Source organism: Drosophila tropicalis, unplaced genomic scaffold, assembly GCF_018151085.1.
Source record: "Drosophila tropicalis isolate 14030-0801.00 unplaced genomic scaffold, ASM1815108v1 contig_859, whole genome shotgun sequence".
NCBI classification, from domain to species: Eukaryota; Metazoa; Arthropoda; class Insecta; order Diptera; family Drosophilidae; genus Drosophila; species Drosophila tropicalis.
Window position 1 is genome coordinate 496,809 of NW_027173353.1, and position 16,216 is coordinate 513,024.

The following is a 16,216-nucleotide window of genomic DNA, read 5'->3' on the forward strand; positions in this document are numbered from 1 at the left end:
ACCTTTAGCATGCGCAGTTCTTTGCGGCATTGTTTGAGAACCTTGAATTCTGGTATATTAACCTCGAATAAGCTACCCGATTCCTGTATGTCTCGCATTTCAGTCTCACACAAGAACATATCATCATTGATGCGATCCATAAGCAAATATGGTTTATAACAATCAAATCGAAAGAAATCGTAGTGTTTGAAAACCTCTCGAAACAGTTGAATATGCGTCTCGAACAAGGCAATCTTATTCCGAATGCTAACCACTTCTGTGGCCTGTAGAGGAGACACCTGTTGCTTCACTGTACTGGCAATTTTTTTCGTATTTGCCCATTGTTCGGGCAGTTCCTGTAACAGAACATTCACTTCCTCTGGTATATCCATGTCATAGTATTTAAGTAATTGTATGGTCTCTTGCATGGGCTCGAACATCTCATCGGTTTTCGCTGTTCTTTCCTTCACCTGCATCAGATAGGCCATTATGCTGACCAAGCCTTCGTAATCCTTCTCCTTAACCGTTTGCAATAAGCCCTCATCGGCTTTTCGTATAAATTTCGATAGATTCATTAGACTGGAGGTTACTGTGGTAACCAAATGTTCTTTGAACATATTTCCCCATTTGCAAACCGTATTCAGTAGGGCCTGGCGAAAAGGTCTGACGTCCACTTGAAACCAGGCGCTGAATATTTGAAACGGGGCAATGTCTTCAATCTCATTGAATAGCGATTCGTAGTTGTCGATTTGTTCGCGAAAAGCTTCAATTGTCGGCTGACAAGGGACAGGAGCCGGTTGATTTGGATCGTTAATGAGTATTAATTCAATTTCATCTGGGTCCAACATGCGCCCATATTCGAGGAAGTACTCCATGCATTCCTCACGATCATCTAGCCAGAGATATGAGTAACGCTCGAATTGGCGACAGAAACGGGAAGCTTCTTCCATTACCAAATCCACACCATTGAGTATCTCTCGTCGCATATCGATAATGTCTTGATTTTCCTTGATCATTTCCACATAATTCCGTTTCTCTTTGGGCTTGAGGCGCTTTATTAACGAACCCATCTTCATGATATCTCGCATAAGTTCAATTAGCATATTATTGAAACCCATGGGATCGTCTGGTTCGAGGGACGGGACAAATACCAAATTCGGTTCCACTAATTCCAAACGTGACTCAAATAACGGAGCGTAATTATTATCCGGATCCATATTTTCCGCCAAATAGCCCACACTAACGCCAACTGTATGCAATATATTTTCATATACAATATTGTCCACAAAATCCACATAACTTAGCCAAACGGCATCGTTTTGCTTCTGCTCCATATCAAATTGCAGCATATTGTCATTGAGCAGTTTGTGTATTTCCGTAGAAGCTGCCTGTATCTCAGCATAACGTTTTGCCGTACGATCTGGACGTTCGTCTATGGAAAGGACCGTATCCTTCTTACAATCGCGACGCTCAAATAATGGTTGCTTTGCCCAGACGCCCATTATTTTACGTATTTGTCTCAGATTTCCCTGAGTGTGATCCATACGATTTTGTAAGGCAGCCACGGGTTGGCGCAGCTTATCCAGATAGCTCATAATATCTGTAAAGGATTTTTCGATATTTATTTCCTCTTCACATTGTCTTAAAGAAATTCTCACCTGAGGAATTCCACACAAGTTGCTCTACACCAATTTTAACCAGGCCATCGATCATCTTAATCTCGGGCTCAATGAGCCTTAGTTCCACTGGTGAACTTCCCTCCTGAATGCTGTTATACCAATCAATGGTCTTTTCTAGATTTAGGGTATACGAGCGAAACACATCACTCTTCTCGGCAAATTCAATAGCTATTTCGGGAATGCCATCAATTTTCATTTGTTGCATATAATGAACTTCCCTTAGAATTGAAAATAAGGCCGAACTAAAGTTAAGTATCAAGGAATTACTGTGTCCATCGCGAGCTATTAGAGATTTCTTTAGATTCTCCTCTATGTGACCAGCCAATTGGGCAGACCAGTTATTAAAATACTGGGTCTTACAAGCTCCCAGTTTGACCATTAAATCGTCATAGCGTACAACAATTTCCAATGATTTTTCCGTCTTGGTGATTCTGTGGCAATTGGTATTAAAGGTTTATAAATCTAGATTATAATTAATCCACGACTTACTCATGCTGCAGTGCCTTAAAATTCTTAATTGGTGCTGTGATTCTTATCTCCAGTTGATGACACCAACGTATAAAGGCAGCCACTGGTGGACAATTGTAGTCCGGATATAGATTCTCACCGTCACGACTTGATTCTATTTGTTTTTCATAGATGGTTTCACACATGGTCATCTCTTCGTCCAACATGCGTACAATTTCTGCATATCGTTGAGTAAACTCTTCTTTGATTTTGGGACGATCTAATACACTGCCCACAATGCTTATAAGCTGCAGAAGGAAGGGAAGATTTCCTTAGTTTTTTAGGGAGTATTTTGAAAATGCTTACCTTGAAAATGCTCTCCAAATTATGGCAATCATCAAAAGCCTGACACAAAATGGCAGCTAGCTTCATGTCTAATTCAAGAATGCGTGTCTGAAATCCCTTAAAGTCCTCATCGAACTCATGGTCATCGGGATCGAGGACATCATAACTTTTGGAAGCGAAAGCCGTAAAATATTGATTAAACTCCACATAGACATCCGTAATACGTGTGCTTAGCTGACGACCACGTAGTCCTCCGATTTCGACTTTCTCTAATTTCAGGAATTCAATCACAGTAAAGAAAAACCTTTTCGAAAAAATCAGTGGAGAATTTTAAATGTGTTCTCATCCTTATTATTCGAACAGTTAGCTTACCATTGAATGGTTGTTAGACGCTCTAGAAAAGCATTAAAGCGTTTGAAAACTGAATTTGGATGAAAAGTCCAGAAAATCGGTGGTCGTTCTTCAGGCTCCCTAAAGAAGGTCCCCAAGCTATCCTTGTAATAATCGAATAACTCTCGAAAGAATTTTAATATCTGTATGGACAATGTCAGACGTTGCATAGCCTCATCAATATCACTATGAAATATTGATGATGGATCCAAATATCTCTTGGCCTGTTGTATTATCAAATTGCATATCTCCTGCAATAGCACTGTGATTTTCGATGACTGGCAATAGTATCGCGAGTTGCCCCACAGGGTACAAACGATATTCATAAAGGGTATGAGTAGAGGTTTACATTCGGCAAAATCAATCTCCTCCAGGTGATTAAGCGGTCGTTTCAATGGGTTCAAGTAGAGTGTTATATCCTTTGCTTCGGCAAGAGCTGCGCAATCGAAAGTGTTTATTGGCATGCAAAAATATACATATACCTAAGGATGTGTGGCATGCCACCCCTCACCTGTGACGACATTCTTGAAGAGCGTTTGAAAGCAAGGATGGTAGGCGCTTGCCGAGTATTCAAGTATAAGAGCCATGGCTCTAATGCGCTCATTACGCAATTGGTCGTAGATAAATGACAAATTCTTCAGACGATTGTTCCAAAATGTAAATTCTGTTGTATGAGAAGAGAAAATACATTCTTTAGGGAGGCCAATCTAATTTCTTATCTTCTGATAAGGAAAAAACCAATCAAAATCGGACAACTTTTCCACGAAGTTTATACTACAAAGTTACAATTTACATTCGCATTTGACATATTTAGGTAGGGGCAAGAAATCTAGTAAGAGTATATAAGCTTCGGCATGGTGAAAGCCAACACGTTCCTTTGGTTATATAGTAGACTGTGAGAAATTGCCTGAATAGGATTCTTTTTCTTTTCATGTATGAAATGTTATTTAGCTTTCCTGTCTTTTTCGCAATCATTTTCCTTTGGTACAAAGTTCGTAAACCGCCCAAAAGTTAACTTATAAAAGCAATAAAATATCATTTATAGGAGCAAAAAATGCTTATTGCAGAGGAAATATTGCATGCACATGTCATTCGTGAACAGATAGAAAAAACAAATTTTGATGACATGCAATGTTGCTAAGGGTTGCTAGGATATTTAGCAACTACAAAGACATGTACTTGAAATTTTATCAATAATAAAATAAATAATCAAGACTCATATGGATTCCCATTTGCATAGGACCCAAATATGTTTCATAATCACCTGTATGGGGCGTTGGATTCTGTCCATTGGCAAAGGCATTTGAGGGGCTTTCCTTGATGACCTCATGAATCTGGGTGGCCCATTTAATGACCACTCCCTCGATGGCACTCTTGAGGTACAAATCAAATTGACAATGCTCCGTCTCGACCAGCTCCTTGGCCGCCTTTACAATCTTCTCCACTCCCACGGGCATGGCTAAAATGGTTTCACCACTGACCTGTCCCTTAACCTGATGCACTGTACTCTTCAGACTATGCACATGTTTCTGCACATCCTGGGCCACCATAATGGGCCAAGTGCGATAGTTATCCTCATTGGAGAGCAGAGGCACCAGCACTTCCTCGACCAGAGCCGATAGCTGGTCAATGGTGCGTGTGGCCAAGTCACCATAGATAATATAATTTCCACAATCCTCTCGTGGAATGGGTTCAGCATAGCGCTTTATGAAATACACGCCCTTGCTCTTAAGCTGGGACAGGGGAAATGTGGTCGATGGCACAAGTTGGGCAGCTTGCGTCAGAATTATAATCAAGACAACTGGAGTTGGACGATCAAGAAACTCTTTGATAATTCCCTTATGTTCCTCCACTGTGATGACTCGTGTCCACTTCTCGGGCTTCAATTTAAGCGATTTAATGACAAACGAACCCATCAACTCCAAACGCGGATCCGGACCGCCGCCGGCAGCGGCTGCAGCCGCCTCGGCGCTTGTGGAGGGCTCCATGCGCCAATTGAGGCTGAAGTTTGTTTGTGTGTGTGTTTTCTTTTTTTGTTGACCTTGTTACCAGTAACAACTCTATAATCAATATGAAACAAAAATCCATAACTAACAAACAATATATTTTTACGTTTTATGTAACCATTGTAAAAAAAAATCTCCGAAAACTTTCACTTTTCAAAGTTATATAACTTTGAAACCTTTAGAACTCTTAGTATTATGCAATAAATTGTCACAGCTTTTTATATAACTTCACAACACTTTAAAATAATGAATGAATTTCTTGCCAAAAAATATATGTATATTCACATATTTTTATCTCTGGCTTTTATACTTTATATAATTTTTTCTTTTGTAATTATCTTTTTTATTATATGTTGTTTTTTTCTTATATTTTGCTAAGACGCCTTCTTACCTCGGCTGCCGCGACACAACTAACTTTAAATTCCATTTACCCTTATGTATTTATTTGGGGTCCTTTTCCCCAAGTGATCGCGCAAGGACTTGGTTGCCAAGGAGTTGTTGATTTTCTAGCCAGTCACCCATCCCCAAGAGTCTGATTTGTTTACCATATTATTGGCCAATTGTTGCTTTGTTATGTATATTTTTGGTTACGGCTTTAATGCCGAATTGCACGCCATTTATTATTTTGCGAGCAGAAAGTTTTCGACATTGTTGAGTTGCGCACTTAATTGATTGATTAGCCGCCAATTGATATTTGAATTCAGTGTTCAACATAATTAATGTAATAAATGATTACGAAGAAATAATTAATGGCATTAAGAATGCGATTCATGATAATATAGAAGTTAGTTGGCGTTTTCTTCCGTTCTTTAAAACATCTTACAAATTCATTTATTTAAGATTTGTCCCTTGTATTTGTAAAAAGGTTAACTAACTCAAAGAATGGTGAATTAATGCCTGTCAAGGAGTCCGGAGTCGAAAGTTTGTATGTACTTATGAATTAAGTGCAAGGAGTTAGCATTTTAGATTACAGTTGGACTCTAATTGTATATCAAAGTTATCATAAAAAGTATCCCTAAGAAAACACTCAAGGAAAATTCCCTGCTTTCTTACAAATCATCAAGAAACTTAAATGAAAATTTTTAAAAATCATTGTATGAACATGTTTTCTGCATGGAAAAAGACGCCACTGCTAAGAAAAGTCCTTTAAGTGTATTAGCCAAATCGGAAAAAATTTAGAACTATTTAGCTTAAAGTATGATTCAAATAGAAAATGAAGCCAATGGTATTTCTGAACTCACTAGGAAAAATCTTTAAATAGATTTCAAAGCTTAAAATAATCGTGCTCCAACAAATTAAATTCACATAGCCAAATTAAGTTTAGTTCTCGGAGTTGACATGCAAATTATTTCCGTAACAAAAGTTTTTACGGGCAAATTTCTAGTCACGCAAAGAATTGTTGCAATCGAAGCAACAGTTGGCTAAAACAGTTGGCTTATACTACTATACTTAGTAACCACATAAAGTTTCACCAACTTCAAAACGCAGGCGCACGGAAAAAACACCTGATGCACCTGGCGAAAAGACTTGTTGCAAATGTTTGGTATTATAAATAATAAGCTATTAATCTTATTTATATAAATACATGTACATATACTATAATTTTATGTGTTTTTTTAGTTTTCAGTTTAACGGCAGCTGGATTTGTTACAATTGGTCTATATTTTGTTAGAAGTTCTCTTGAGAATCTAATATTATCATGCATTTTTGAAGCCCTAACTTCTCTAAGTATCAGTACTGTATATTGTGTAATGGTAGACTTATTTCCCACAAATTTAAGGTACGTTATTTCAGTTAGTTAAAAATTGAACCAATTTAATTAATTATTCTATGCAGAGTAATGGCAGCTGCAATGTCTATGACATTTGGACGTGGTGGAGCTTTGTTAGGGAATCTAATATTCGGATTTCTTATAGATCTGAATTGTATAATTCCAATAATTGTTTTCTCAGGAATGTTGTTCAGTAAGTACGAAGCGAAAGTCCTTCATTTTCAACTTCCAATTACTTAAAGTAATCTAAAATAATGATCATTTTCTCCTTTCTTTTCATAGTAAGCGCATTCTTATGCTGGATGTTACCCTCTACTGGTTCAGAGGCTTTGGACTAATTATTTTTCCATTGACAGAATCCATGGGACTAATAAATTCAAATTAAAATTCAATACCTTTGTAATTAAAATATTGTAGACTTGGAAAAGTGTGTATACAATTCCCAATTTGTTAGTAAGTTATAAAACAAAAATAAATTTACATTTGGCTATTAAGTATATGAAATGTTTCCTGAAAATACATTGGCTTAGGTAAGTATAGAATTCAGAAATTACATTATATACATGTTGGGAAATAAACGACATTTGACACAAGTTTTATTTCGTTTAAGACAAACTAAGTTTTTCAAAAACATTTAAGATAACCCAGTCTAACCTCTTACAAAGAGTTAGAAATAAGGTCTAAATAGTAACTAGATTAATTAGAATAAGATTATCACTTTAATTTATACACCTTAACTGGAAAATTATCATGAATTATGCCAAAAAATAATGAAAAAGCTATTGGTATAGAAAAAACTAAGCCGAGGTGTGAATTGGAGTACTTTTTTGTATATTGTTCCAATACCATTTGGAATGAGTAGTTGGTTGGTTGCCTTAGTGGGGTAGATATTCAATAAACAAACAAACCCTTACATCAAAACAAACCAACAAAAAAAGTTGACATTCATTCATGATTTGGTTAGTCTATTGCTTTTGTCTATCTGTCTATACTGGAAGCGACAACAATAGCAACTGCGCCAACGCATGCTCGCTGAAATATGTTGGAAAGGTTACACTAGTTACACTGGCGACTGCTAAATTATTTTATTTGCTAAAACCTCATGGCGCATTCCTATTTTGAACACCGAGGGCAGCAGATGCATTTCCCGCGTAATTCCCTTAACATTTGACATTGTGTTGTGTGTGCGTGTGTGTGTGAAACCATAAAAATTTCGATTCAACCATATAGATATTGATAAAAAACCAAAACTGTCCATAAATCTACGTTTAGTTGTTAAATACAAATATGGAGAAATTACACGAATATCAAGGATTTACGGGTCGGCTCCATCAAGTGCGGGATAATATACGAGATAAATATAACAACTTCAAAGAGCAAAATCCAACAAATTTTGTAGAAACAGCCAAAAATGCAGCACTGGATCAGCTCAAGGGAAATGCAAGTGCCAACAAAGATTATTCGCATATTTATAGGTACGATTGCATAATTTATATACTAAAGTTTTCATTATTCCCTAAACTGACTAGTCTTTTCATTTTGAAAAACTAAAAATAACATTAATTGAAGCGCACAAAAAAAATATATTGATAATGTTATCTAAAGTGCATTTTATGTGAGGGTGATAATTGTTTTAAGGCTACAACAATATTTGTAAAAGCATAAACATTTGTATACCCTGTCTTTCCAAATGAAAATAAATATTATTGGTAAATTTGATATAACATAAAAAACCAAGCGTAATTTTGTAGTAAGGAATTCGATTTCGCGTCTGGATAAATCAAAAAACTGTTAATTTTCCACAATCTTATTCAATTGACTTCTAGTCAGACATATTTTCAATTTAATTTCCAATTATCAAACGATTCCAAAATCTATTCAACATGTAACTGTCTTGTTTCAAATTTAAAACAAAATACATAATACAAAATATTGAAATTCTAAAAACCATAGTCATGTTTAAAGTAATTCCTTCCCTTTCTTTCCTACTGTTTCACTAAAAGACATTTAATTTAAATAGATTTAGATTAGAATCGCAACGTTTGTAAGTATGTACTTGTACCCTTGTTTATATAGAATAATAGTTCCCTAGTCTTTCTTTTAGAAAAGATTAATCAATTGTACTATGACTTGAATCGGAGGCAAATGAATAGAGTAAGCAGATGATAGCTTCTTAGCAAAAGCAATTATTTTAATTTCTAACACATTTTTAATATAATCAAGACTTCAACTTTATTTATTTAAAGAGTATTTAAAGTCGTTCCTATGCAAATTAAGTATATGCCATTGATGTGTATCTTTTGTTGTCGCATATTCTTATCTTTTACTATTTCAATTGATTAGAAATCTCGTTTAATTGAAACTTTGGCACTCAATAGAAAGAAATGTTTTTTTGAACGTTTTTAGAAAACCTTGTTATAGAATTTAATTTTAATTAACTACCTAAATTCAAATTAAATGATAAGAGATCTGATTACAGTAGGGGCCAGACACCACAAAAAGAGAATTATTACAATATCTGGGATACAAAACATTGATCACTGAATTTTATATAGCCTGCAATACAATAAAGACTACGTCTTAAAGAAAATAGGTATTTATTTAATAAACTTGATGATGTCCATGCTAGCTAAATCTCCTCAAAATCCAATTTGGCCCTTAGGTTATTGGGCAGTTTAGTTTTTATTGAATTGACTGTTGCTTAGCGTATTGGCCAATAAGATGATTCAATAAATAAACTAACCTAAGCCATGGCGGATTCTTCAATGGCATTTGAGGCAATATATTGCAGATTACTTACATCAAATTTGCATGGGTATTGAGACCCCCGCCGTGTGTATGTGTGGGTGTGAATTTCTCTTTTGCAGACATAAAACTCGGGCAGAGCTGATACGGGTATCCGCTGCAGTAATGGGTATCGAGTTCTCCTATGCGGCTGAAACGGCTTTTGTGTCACCCACGTTGCTGAAAATTGGCGTCGAGCATCAACACATGACTTTGGTTTGGGCACTCTCCCCGTTGGTTGGTTTCTTCCTTTGCCCCTTCTTGGGTTCTATTTCAGGTAAGGTTGGATTTTATTCCTCCACTCCTGCAAGAGAATATAAAATATGAAAATGTATTTTTTAGATCGTTGCAAGTTAAATATGGGACGACGACGACCATTTATATTGTTATTATCTATTGGAGTAGTTCTAGGTAACTATAAGTCCCATTTACACACAATAAATTATAATTATAAATAAGACATTTTAAAGATATTGTTATTTGATATGTGTATGAACTCTCATGAACTCTATTTAAAGGGCTTCTATTGGTACCAAACGGGGAAAACTTGGGATATTGGTTTGGCGATGTTGATCCTCATCTTCGGGATCTTTCCCTTATCGAAAACTCAACAGATAGTACTCCTCTACAAAATCGTAGCACATCCGCTTACAGAGTCACTGCAGCAACTTCAGAGATAGCATCGGCCACAAAAACTTCGCATCCATGGGGTATACTTTTTACTGTGCTAGGAACCGTTCTCTTGGATTTTGATGCTGGTATAACAAACATATAACACTAAAAGTAGATTAGTACTTGCTATCAGTTTTTTTTTTCTTGCTTGGAACTGATGTTGGGTGATATATCTTTCGGCTCAGCAGAAAGAAGTGTAGTCTATATATAAACAACACCCTTTAGTTAAAGCATAGGCCTAGCTTTCCATACTTGACCAGTTGGATCGCCTAAGATCTAAAAGAAATATATGTACATTATTGAATTCGAATATGTTATATATATTTAAAATCTTTTAGATGCTTGCCAAAGTCCAGCTAGAGCCTATTTATTGGATGTGTGCGTTCCTGAAGATCATGCCAAGGGTCTATCAACTTTCACCATTATGGCTGGCTTAGGTGGATTCTTTGGATACTCAATGGGTGGTTTGAACTGGGATGAAACAGATATAGGTAAGTGAAACTGTATTAGTTAATATTTGTTGATCTTTGCATATTTGTTTGTACTTATTGTATAGGACGGCGTCTGGGAGGTCATGTCAAAGCTGTTTTTTCCATAATCACGTTTATTTTCATTATTTGTGTGGCATTTACAATAACCAGCTTTGCAGAGGTTCCACTATGGGCCATTGCCAATCCAAAAACAAAGACTCATCCAAGTGAAAGAGATCAACTAGACGGATACTCTGCAAATTATGGTTCCCTTAACAATGAAGAAGTTTATAAGATCCAGGATAATGATATACAGGTGAATACCAATAAAGCTTTCTATATACATATATTGTTTTTGGGTAAATAATTTTAAATATTTTTACTTATATTCAAATTCATGTCTATGCAATGTTTATTTGTCTAGAAAAAAGAAGAAACTCTTGTGTCAAGAACAATTTATTTACTTTAAATCAGAGAGATTACTTTTATAGAAAATGCGTGCATACTTTTTAATTAATCCTTTTGGGACTTTTTGTTTCGTAAGCTGACAGCTGAAGCAGCATCAGACAGCTTCTCGGCAATTAAGGAAAACGTTGGTGAAACTTCGTTTAGCGAAGCACAGGAGCCTTTGACATCGATGGCAGGAGAGATGGCCAACGAAAGTGAGATGGGCCAGCAACCGCAGCCACCGGCGGTTGAAAGCGGCGTGGAAATAGAGTCGCTATCGCATTATTTGTTGTCCATCGTATATATGCCATACTCCTTGCGAATGGTCTGCCTGACTAATCTTTTCTGCTGGATGGCCCATGTCTGTTACTCACTGTATTTCACCGATTTCGTTGGAGAAGCCGTATTCAATGGGGACCCAAAGGCCATGGAAGGTTCCGCGTCACAGATGCGTTATGAGGAAGGAGTTCGCTTTGGTTGTTTCGGCATGGCCATGTATTCGCTGTCATGTGCTTGCTATTCCCTTGTTATAGACAAGCTAATTCGACGGTTCAGGTAAGGGTTCTCACTTTCAATTAAATTGCACACACTTTCAACCAGTTTATCTCTTCTCAAGGGCCAAAACGGTATATATTGGCGGACTTACATTCTATTGCACTGGAATGACATTAATGGCATTAACTAGGGCAAAAATGAGCGTTATTTTATTCAGCTGGACGGCAGGAGTTATGTACTCAACTCTCTTTACCATGCCCTATTTGCTAGTAGCACATTATCACTCTCTTGGCACAGTAAGTTGAATAAATTAAACACTTGACCAGTTCAAAATTTGTTCATTAAGGGGCTATGTATATCAGTGTAGGAACCATACATTCAGGAAGTACATGCAATGACCAATAATTGCTCAAAGTGTCAAACTAGTAAAGTCCTTTAAGAAACTTAGCAAGCTATGACATAAATGTTTTTACAATATTTGTGCTTATTATATACATTTTCCTTAATTTTCAGTTTGAATTGGATGAAAATGGTAGCGCTAAGCATGGATCCGGAGTAAGAGGTTTGGGCACTGATATTGCCATTGTGAGCAGCATGGTCTTTCTAGCCCAATTTATTCTATCAATGTGCATGGGCACTATAGTGAAAGTCTCGGGGACGACAACGGCCGTTATAAGTACAGCCAGCTTTTTGAGTTTATGTGGTGCAATATCAGCTACGAAAATTATGTATTTAGACCTTTAAAGCACATATATTTAATTATTTCGATATGTACCTGGTTACATATCCGTTTATGTATGTATGTATGTTATTATAAACATTATTGTGTATACACACCAAAAAAATACAACCTTCTAAGCATATACATACATATTCTTATGTGTACTTTGTAAAATAATGATAGATTACTCCAAATAAATATTATATACGTTACAGTTAGTTGACTTACCAATCGATTCATTTTGTAATGCCAAAGCTTTTATTATTGGTGTTTTGGGGTTTTCAAAATATTTTTTTTAGTTACATATCTTTCCTCTTTGCGTTGGATGTTTGCTTGTTGGTGTTACAAAGGAAAAGTAGAAAAAAAAAAAAACCAAAACTATTTATAGAATATAGATCGATTTAACGGTCGAGCCCCGCTTAACAATGGTATCCTTGTGCACATGGTAGTGCAATTGGCATTGTCGTCCCAGGCGCAGATCTTCACGTAGCTTGTGCCCAATCTCCAGGACAGCTTCCTTGTCGCTAGCGTTAGCCGTCCAAAGAGAAATCTTATTGCATTTATTGCGTATATTAACCACAGCGCCGCAAATTTGGTCCGCATACTTGAATGTCTCTCCAATCATGCACAGCAACACATCGAGCCATAGGTTATCCAAATCCTGTTTGGAGCTCTTATTGAGAGTGATCACCCAGCGACCGCCTTGTTTATTAGCAGCATCCTCCCACATGGGGCGTATGTCCTTCTTGAAAAGCGAATAATCACTTCCCATTTTAATTACCGATGGCGGTATAATGTGGTTATAAAGACTCCAGAAATCTTCGACAAAGTTAAAGGTCGTAATCACATGCTGCATTTCTTCCCAGGTTTTTTTGTGATCATTTTCCAAATACCACAAAGTCCATGAGTTCTGCAGAGGGTGCTTGAACAGCGGTTCAGTCGCTTCGTTTTTTGCATCGTCAGGGGTTTCTTGAAATTTTACCGGATCTGAATTCTCAGAAGCTTTTTTCGATTCTCCGTTTGAAATTGGCGACACCGTGGGTTTGGCATTCGAATTCGATTCTGATTGTCCTTGCGTCTCCTCTATGCCGGCAGACGGAAGAGAATTGCTTTTGAATTTAAACTTTGGATTGGCAAAGTTCTTCATTCTGTAAAAATCACTTTGCATGTTGAATTATGACGAGTTGTAAATTCAAATTGTTTGCAGTTTACGCTTCCCTGATCTTTTAATGATTTCTAAATGCAGCAAATTCCGCTTCTCTTTTTATTTGACTTTTTCACAGCACTTTTTTTTTTATTATAGATCTGCCAAGTTTGAAAATTCGTGTGATGCTTGCTCGAAAGAGAGAGGGAGACAGAAAGTTAATTTTACCGGTCTTTTACAACACTGGATGTTTGACAACACTCATTTTGAGTTGACATTTGCTCAATTTGAGTTCAGTATTATCCAGCCCTGGTACGGCGAATAGCCAAACGCTTACGGCGAATGGGCAAAAAATTGCGGCGAATAGTGCATTTTTTTTAAGGCGAATCTGACTCCTTTGCTCGATTCCAACCATTTCTCACGATTTTTACTCTCTTTTTACTCTCTTTTGCATAAACAGCGTTTTTTTGTTGGATGTTGGATCGAGTTGCATGTTGGATCGAGCTGCGACATCGAGTTGCGACCCCCTTGCAGTGGCTGTCAAACATACCTGCAGTGGCTGTCAAACTTTATAGAAAAAGCCCTTGCAGTGGCTGTCAAACATACTCATTTTTTAAAACAGTGCTTCTAAAACTTTTTTGTAAAACGCATCATCTTGAAACTTGTTAATATTTATTTATATATGTATGTATGATATGAATACTTTTTGAGACAATCACTCAATTTACAAATGACATTTCGACAAAATTAATTAAACTAAATTGTTCAAAGATCGAAGTAAATTTTATAAAGATTAATAAAGTATTTTATATACTTTTTATATATTTTTTAACAATTTGTTATAAAATTAATTGTTCATGCATTTTTTTCCATTTTGTTAAAGAAGATTCCAGTTAAAAACCTTTTCGACTTTAAAAAGGTTTCATTTTATGAAAATTTTGGACGTTTTGTAAACAATTTAATATCATTTCTCGCAAAAAATGTTCCAGATTTTGAAATTCTACAGTTCTATGCAAGTTCTAGGTAGTTGTAAATAGTTACTTATTTTGTTCATTATTTTCTAAATTTATTTTTTAAAAGATCTGACTTTATAACTCTCAAGATTGAGAGTAGATTTCCTTGATATGTATCTGTTTTACACACTTATTGCTAATACTAATAATAATAATAATAATGGAATAGGCATTCATTTTGTCCACAATTCATAATTAGAAGTTTGTTGCATGTTTTTTTATCATCAAAAATTATTTTGAACTTATTCATTAAATTCAATTAAAAGACTTTACTAACTATGGTATTTGAAGATTTTTGAAATGTGTAAATTTATCCAAATAAAAAAGAAAAAACTTAAAATCTCAAAAAGGTGCATTTATTTCCATATATTTAATTCCATATAAAATTTTCTATTTCATTATTTTTTGCAAATTGTTTTTTTTTTTTTTTTTTTCATTTTTTAATTTAATTTTTCAACCAAAATTCCTTTAAAATGTCATAACGGCCGTGTCACCTGTCATAATGTTGGTCTAAAAAAATTGGCCGAAAAAAATGAAAAAGAACTTTGGAAAATTGACTTTTTTGGAAATACCAGTGAAGACTATCCGATTTTTCGTACGAAGAGTAAGTCTTGCAAATGAAGCGGAAACAGAATTGTAGCAACCAAACCCTCAAAGCAAACAGAAGTTGGACACACAACCGCATATATAACGCAAAAAGTATGCTATCGAGATATACATATATATATATACATATATAAAAAAAAAGAAAAGATACAAAACAAACAAACACTAAACCAAATATGAAAAGTGAAATTTAAAAACAAAACAAAAAAACTTGTATTTGGGTAGCAAATTTAAATTATACATATATATATCTATTCCCAACTTATCGCAACGAAATTTACAGCAACTTTTCCGTACTTGCATTAAATTATATATGATACCGTTAAGTGGTCGAAATTATACTTAAAGAAACATGAATCTTAAAATCATTTATTATCTATGCATATTTAAAGAAAAAAAAAAAACAAAACAAAAACAAAAGCATAAAACTAGAACAAAAACATAAAGCAAAAAAATGAAAAAACAAAACACAAAAGAAAAAAACAAAAAGAAAAGGGAAACAATTAAAAACATCAAATTATTAAAATATGAAATGTGTATACACAACTATGCCTTTCAGACTGAATTGTAAACATAACAAATACAAACATTCTTAATCTTTATAAGAACTAAATTTGTCCAAGAGCCTGAATATGACTGTATCCATTACGGGTGTTTCGCTTGCCGATCAAAAGTCTTAGCCAATTGTGCAATCTATCAGTTGTTGTCTTTCCTTTTGGGACAGGATCCCGACCTCAGTTCAGCTGAAAAAAAAGAAAATTAAATTTAGATCATAATTCAAAAATAAATTTTAAATCTAAACACAGATACATCCTTTTTTTCGCGAACAAGCAAAGGGACAATGCGAAAAAAAAACTGAAAATAAAGAAAAAATAGATTTAGGACCACAAATTGTATTGTTGTAATCCAAAATACTTCCCTTTGACGGGAAAAAACGTCAAGGCGGGACCTTTGATGACGCCTCCTCCTTCTCTAGACCAGGAATAAATTCCATTTGGCGTCTGTTTGGCTGTTTTGGAAACCTGGCCAGCAGACTCGGGCCATATTCGGAGTCTCAGTACATTTTCAGCAATCAGGCGGGCAGCAACTAACGGTTAATATAAAGCCAGCGAAAAAAAAGAATAAAGAAAAAATATATATTAACTTTCAATTCAAAAAGCAAATATCGAAAAATATCTAAAGTAATTTTTTTAAAGTGCAACAAATTCTGTTTCTTGTTATGAGTCCTTAACAAAAAAGAAAAGGAA

The 16,216-nt window shown here is 35.3% G+C and overlaps 4 protein-coding genes across 7 annotated transcripts in view; 2 read left to right on the forward strand and 2 right to left on the reverse strand.

The window, feature by feature from the left end:
• Positions 1-7,121, forward strand: part of LOC137583190 (synaptic vesicle glycoprotein 2C-like) — a 25,048-nt gene extending 17,927 nt beyond the window's left edge. For all 4 annotated transcript variants that reach the window (XR_011033381.1, XM_068298112.1, XM_068298111.1 and 1 more), the window contains 3 exons: positions 6,467-6,626; positions 6,683-6,810; positions 6,900-7,121. Coding sequence is in view for 3 of the 4 variants with exons in the window: in XM_068298112.1 (XP_068154213.1) it covers positions 6,467-6,626; positions 6,683-6,810; positions 6,900-6,955 (344 nt within the window). In the remaining variant the exon portion in view is untranslated. The remainder of the gene's footprint in view (positions 1-6,466; positions 6,627-6,682; positions 6,811-6,899) is intronic.
• The window catches only part of Dhc93AB (Dynein heavy chain at 93AB), a 21,690-nt gene extending 11,881 nt beyond the window's left edge, over positions 1-9,809 (reverse strand). Inside the window, exons 1-8 of the mRNA XM_068298107.1 lie at positions 9,418-9,809; positions 4,105-4,900; positions 3,352-3,504; positions 2,823-3,276; positions 2,472-2,754; positions 2,148-2,413; positions 1,638-2,089; positions 3-1,579 (exon numbers count right to left, since the gene is read on the reverse strand). Of these exons, the coding sequence (XP_068154208.1) occupies positions 3-1,579; positions 1,638-2,089; positions 2,148-2,413; positions 2,472-2,754; positions 2,823-3,276; positions 3,352-3,504; positions 4,105-4,828 (3,909 nt within the window). The 5' untranslated portion in view covers positions 4,829-4,900; positions 9,418-9,809. The remainder of the gene's footprint in view (positions 1-2; positions 1,580-1,637; positions 2,090-2,147; positions 2,414-2,471; positions 2,755-2,822; positions 3,277-3,351; positions 3,505-4,104; positions 4,901-9,417) is intronic.
• On the forward strand, positions 7,637-12,437 carry lovit (loss of visual transmission). The gene is made up of 9 exons (XM_068298108.1): positions 7,637-8,092; positions 9,485-9,678; positions 9,744-9,812; positions 9,920-10,159; positions 10,412-10,564; positions 10,630-10,859; positions 11,088-11,545; positions 11,607-11,781; positions 11,999-12,437. Exons 1-9 carry the CDS (start codon positions 7,905-7,907, stop codon positions 12,227-12,229), a joined length of 1,938 nt encoding a protein of 645 aa, XP_068154209.1. The 5' UTR covers positions 7,637-7,904; the 3' UTR covers positions 12,230-12,437.
• A 4-nt stretch (positions 12,438-12,441) lies between these two features.
• On the reverse strand, positions 12,442-13,552 carry LOC137583191 (eukaryotic translation initiation factor 4E1-like). Its single transcript, XM_068298113.1, has one exon. It carries the CDS (start codon positions 13,372-13,374, stop codon positions 12,589-12,591), a length of 786 nt encoding a protein of 261 aa, XP_068154214.1. The 5' UTR covers positions 13,375-13,552; the 3' UTR covers positions 12,442-12,588.
• Between the last annotated feature and the right edge of the window lie 2,664 nt (positions 13,553-16,216).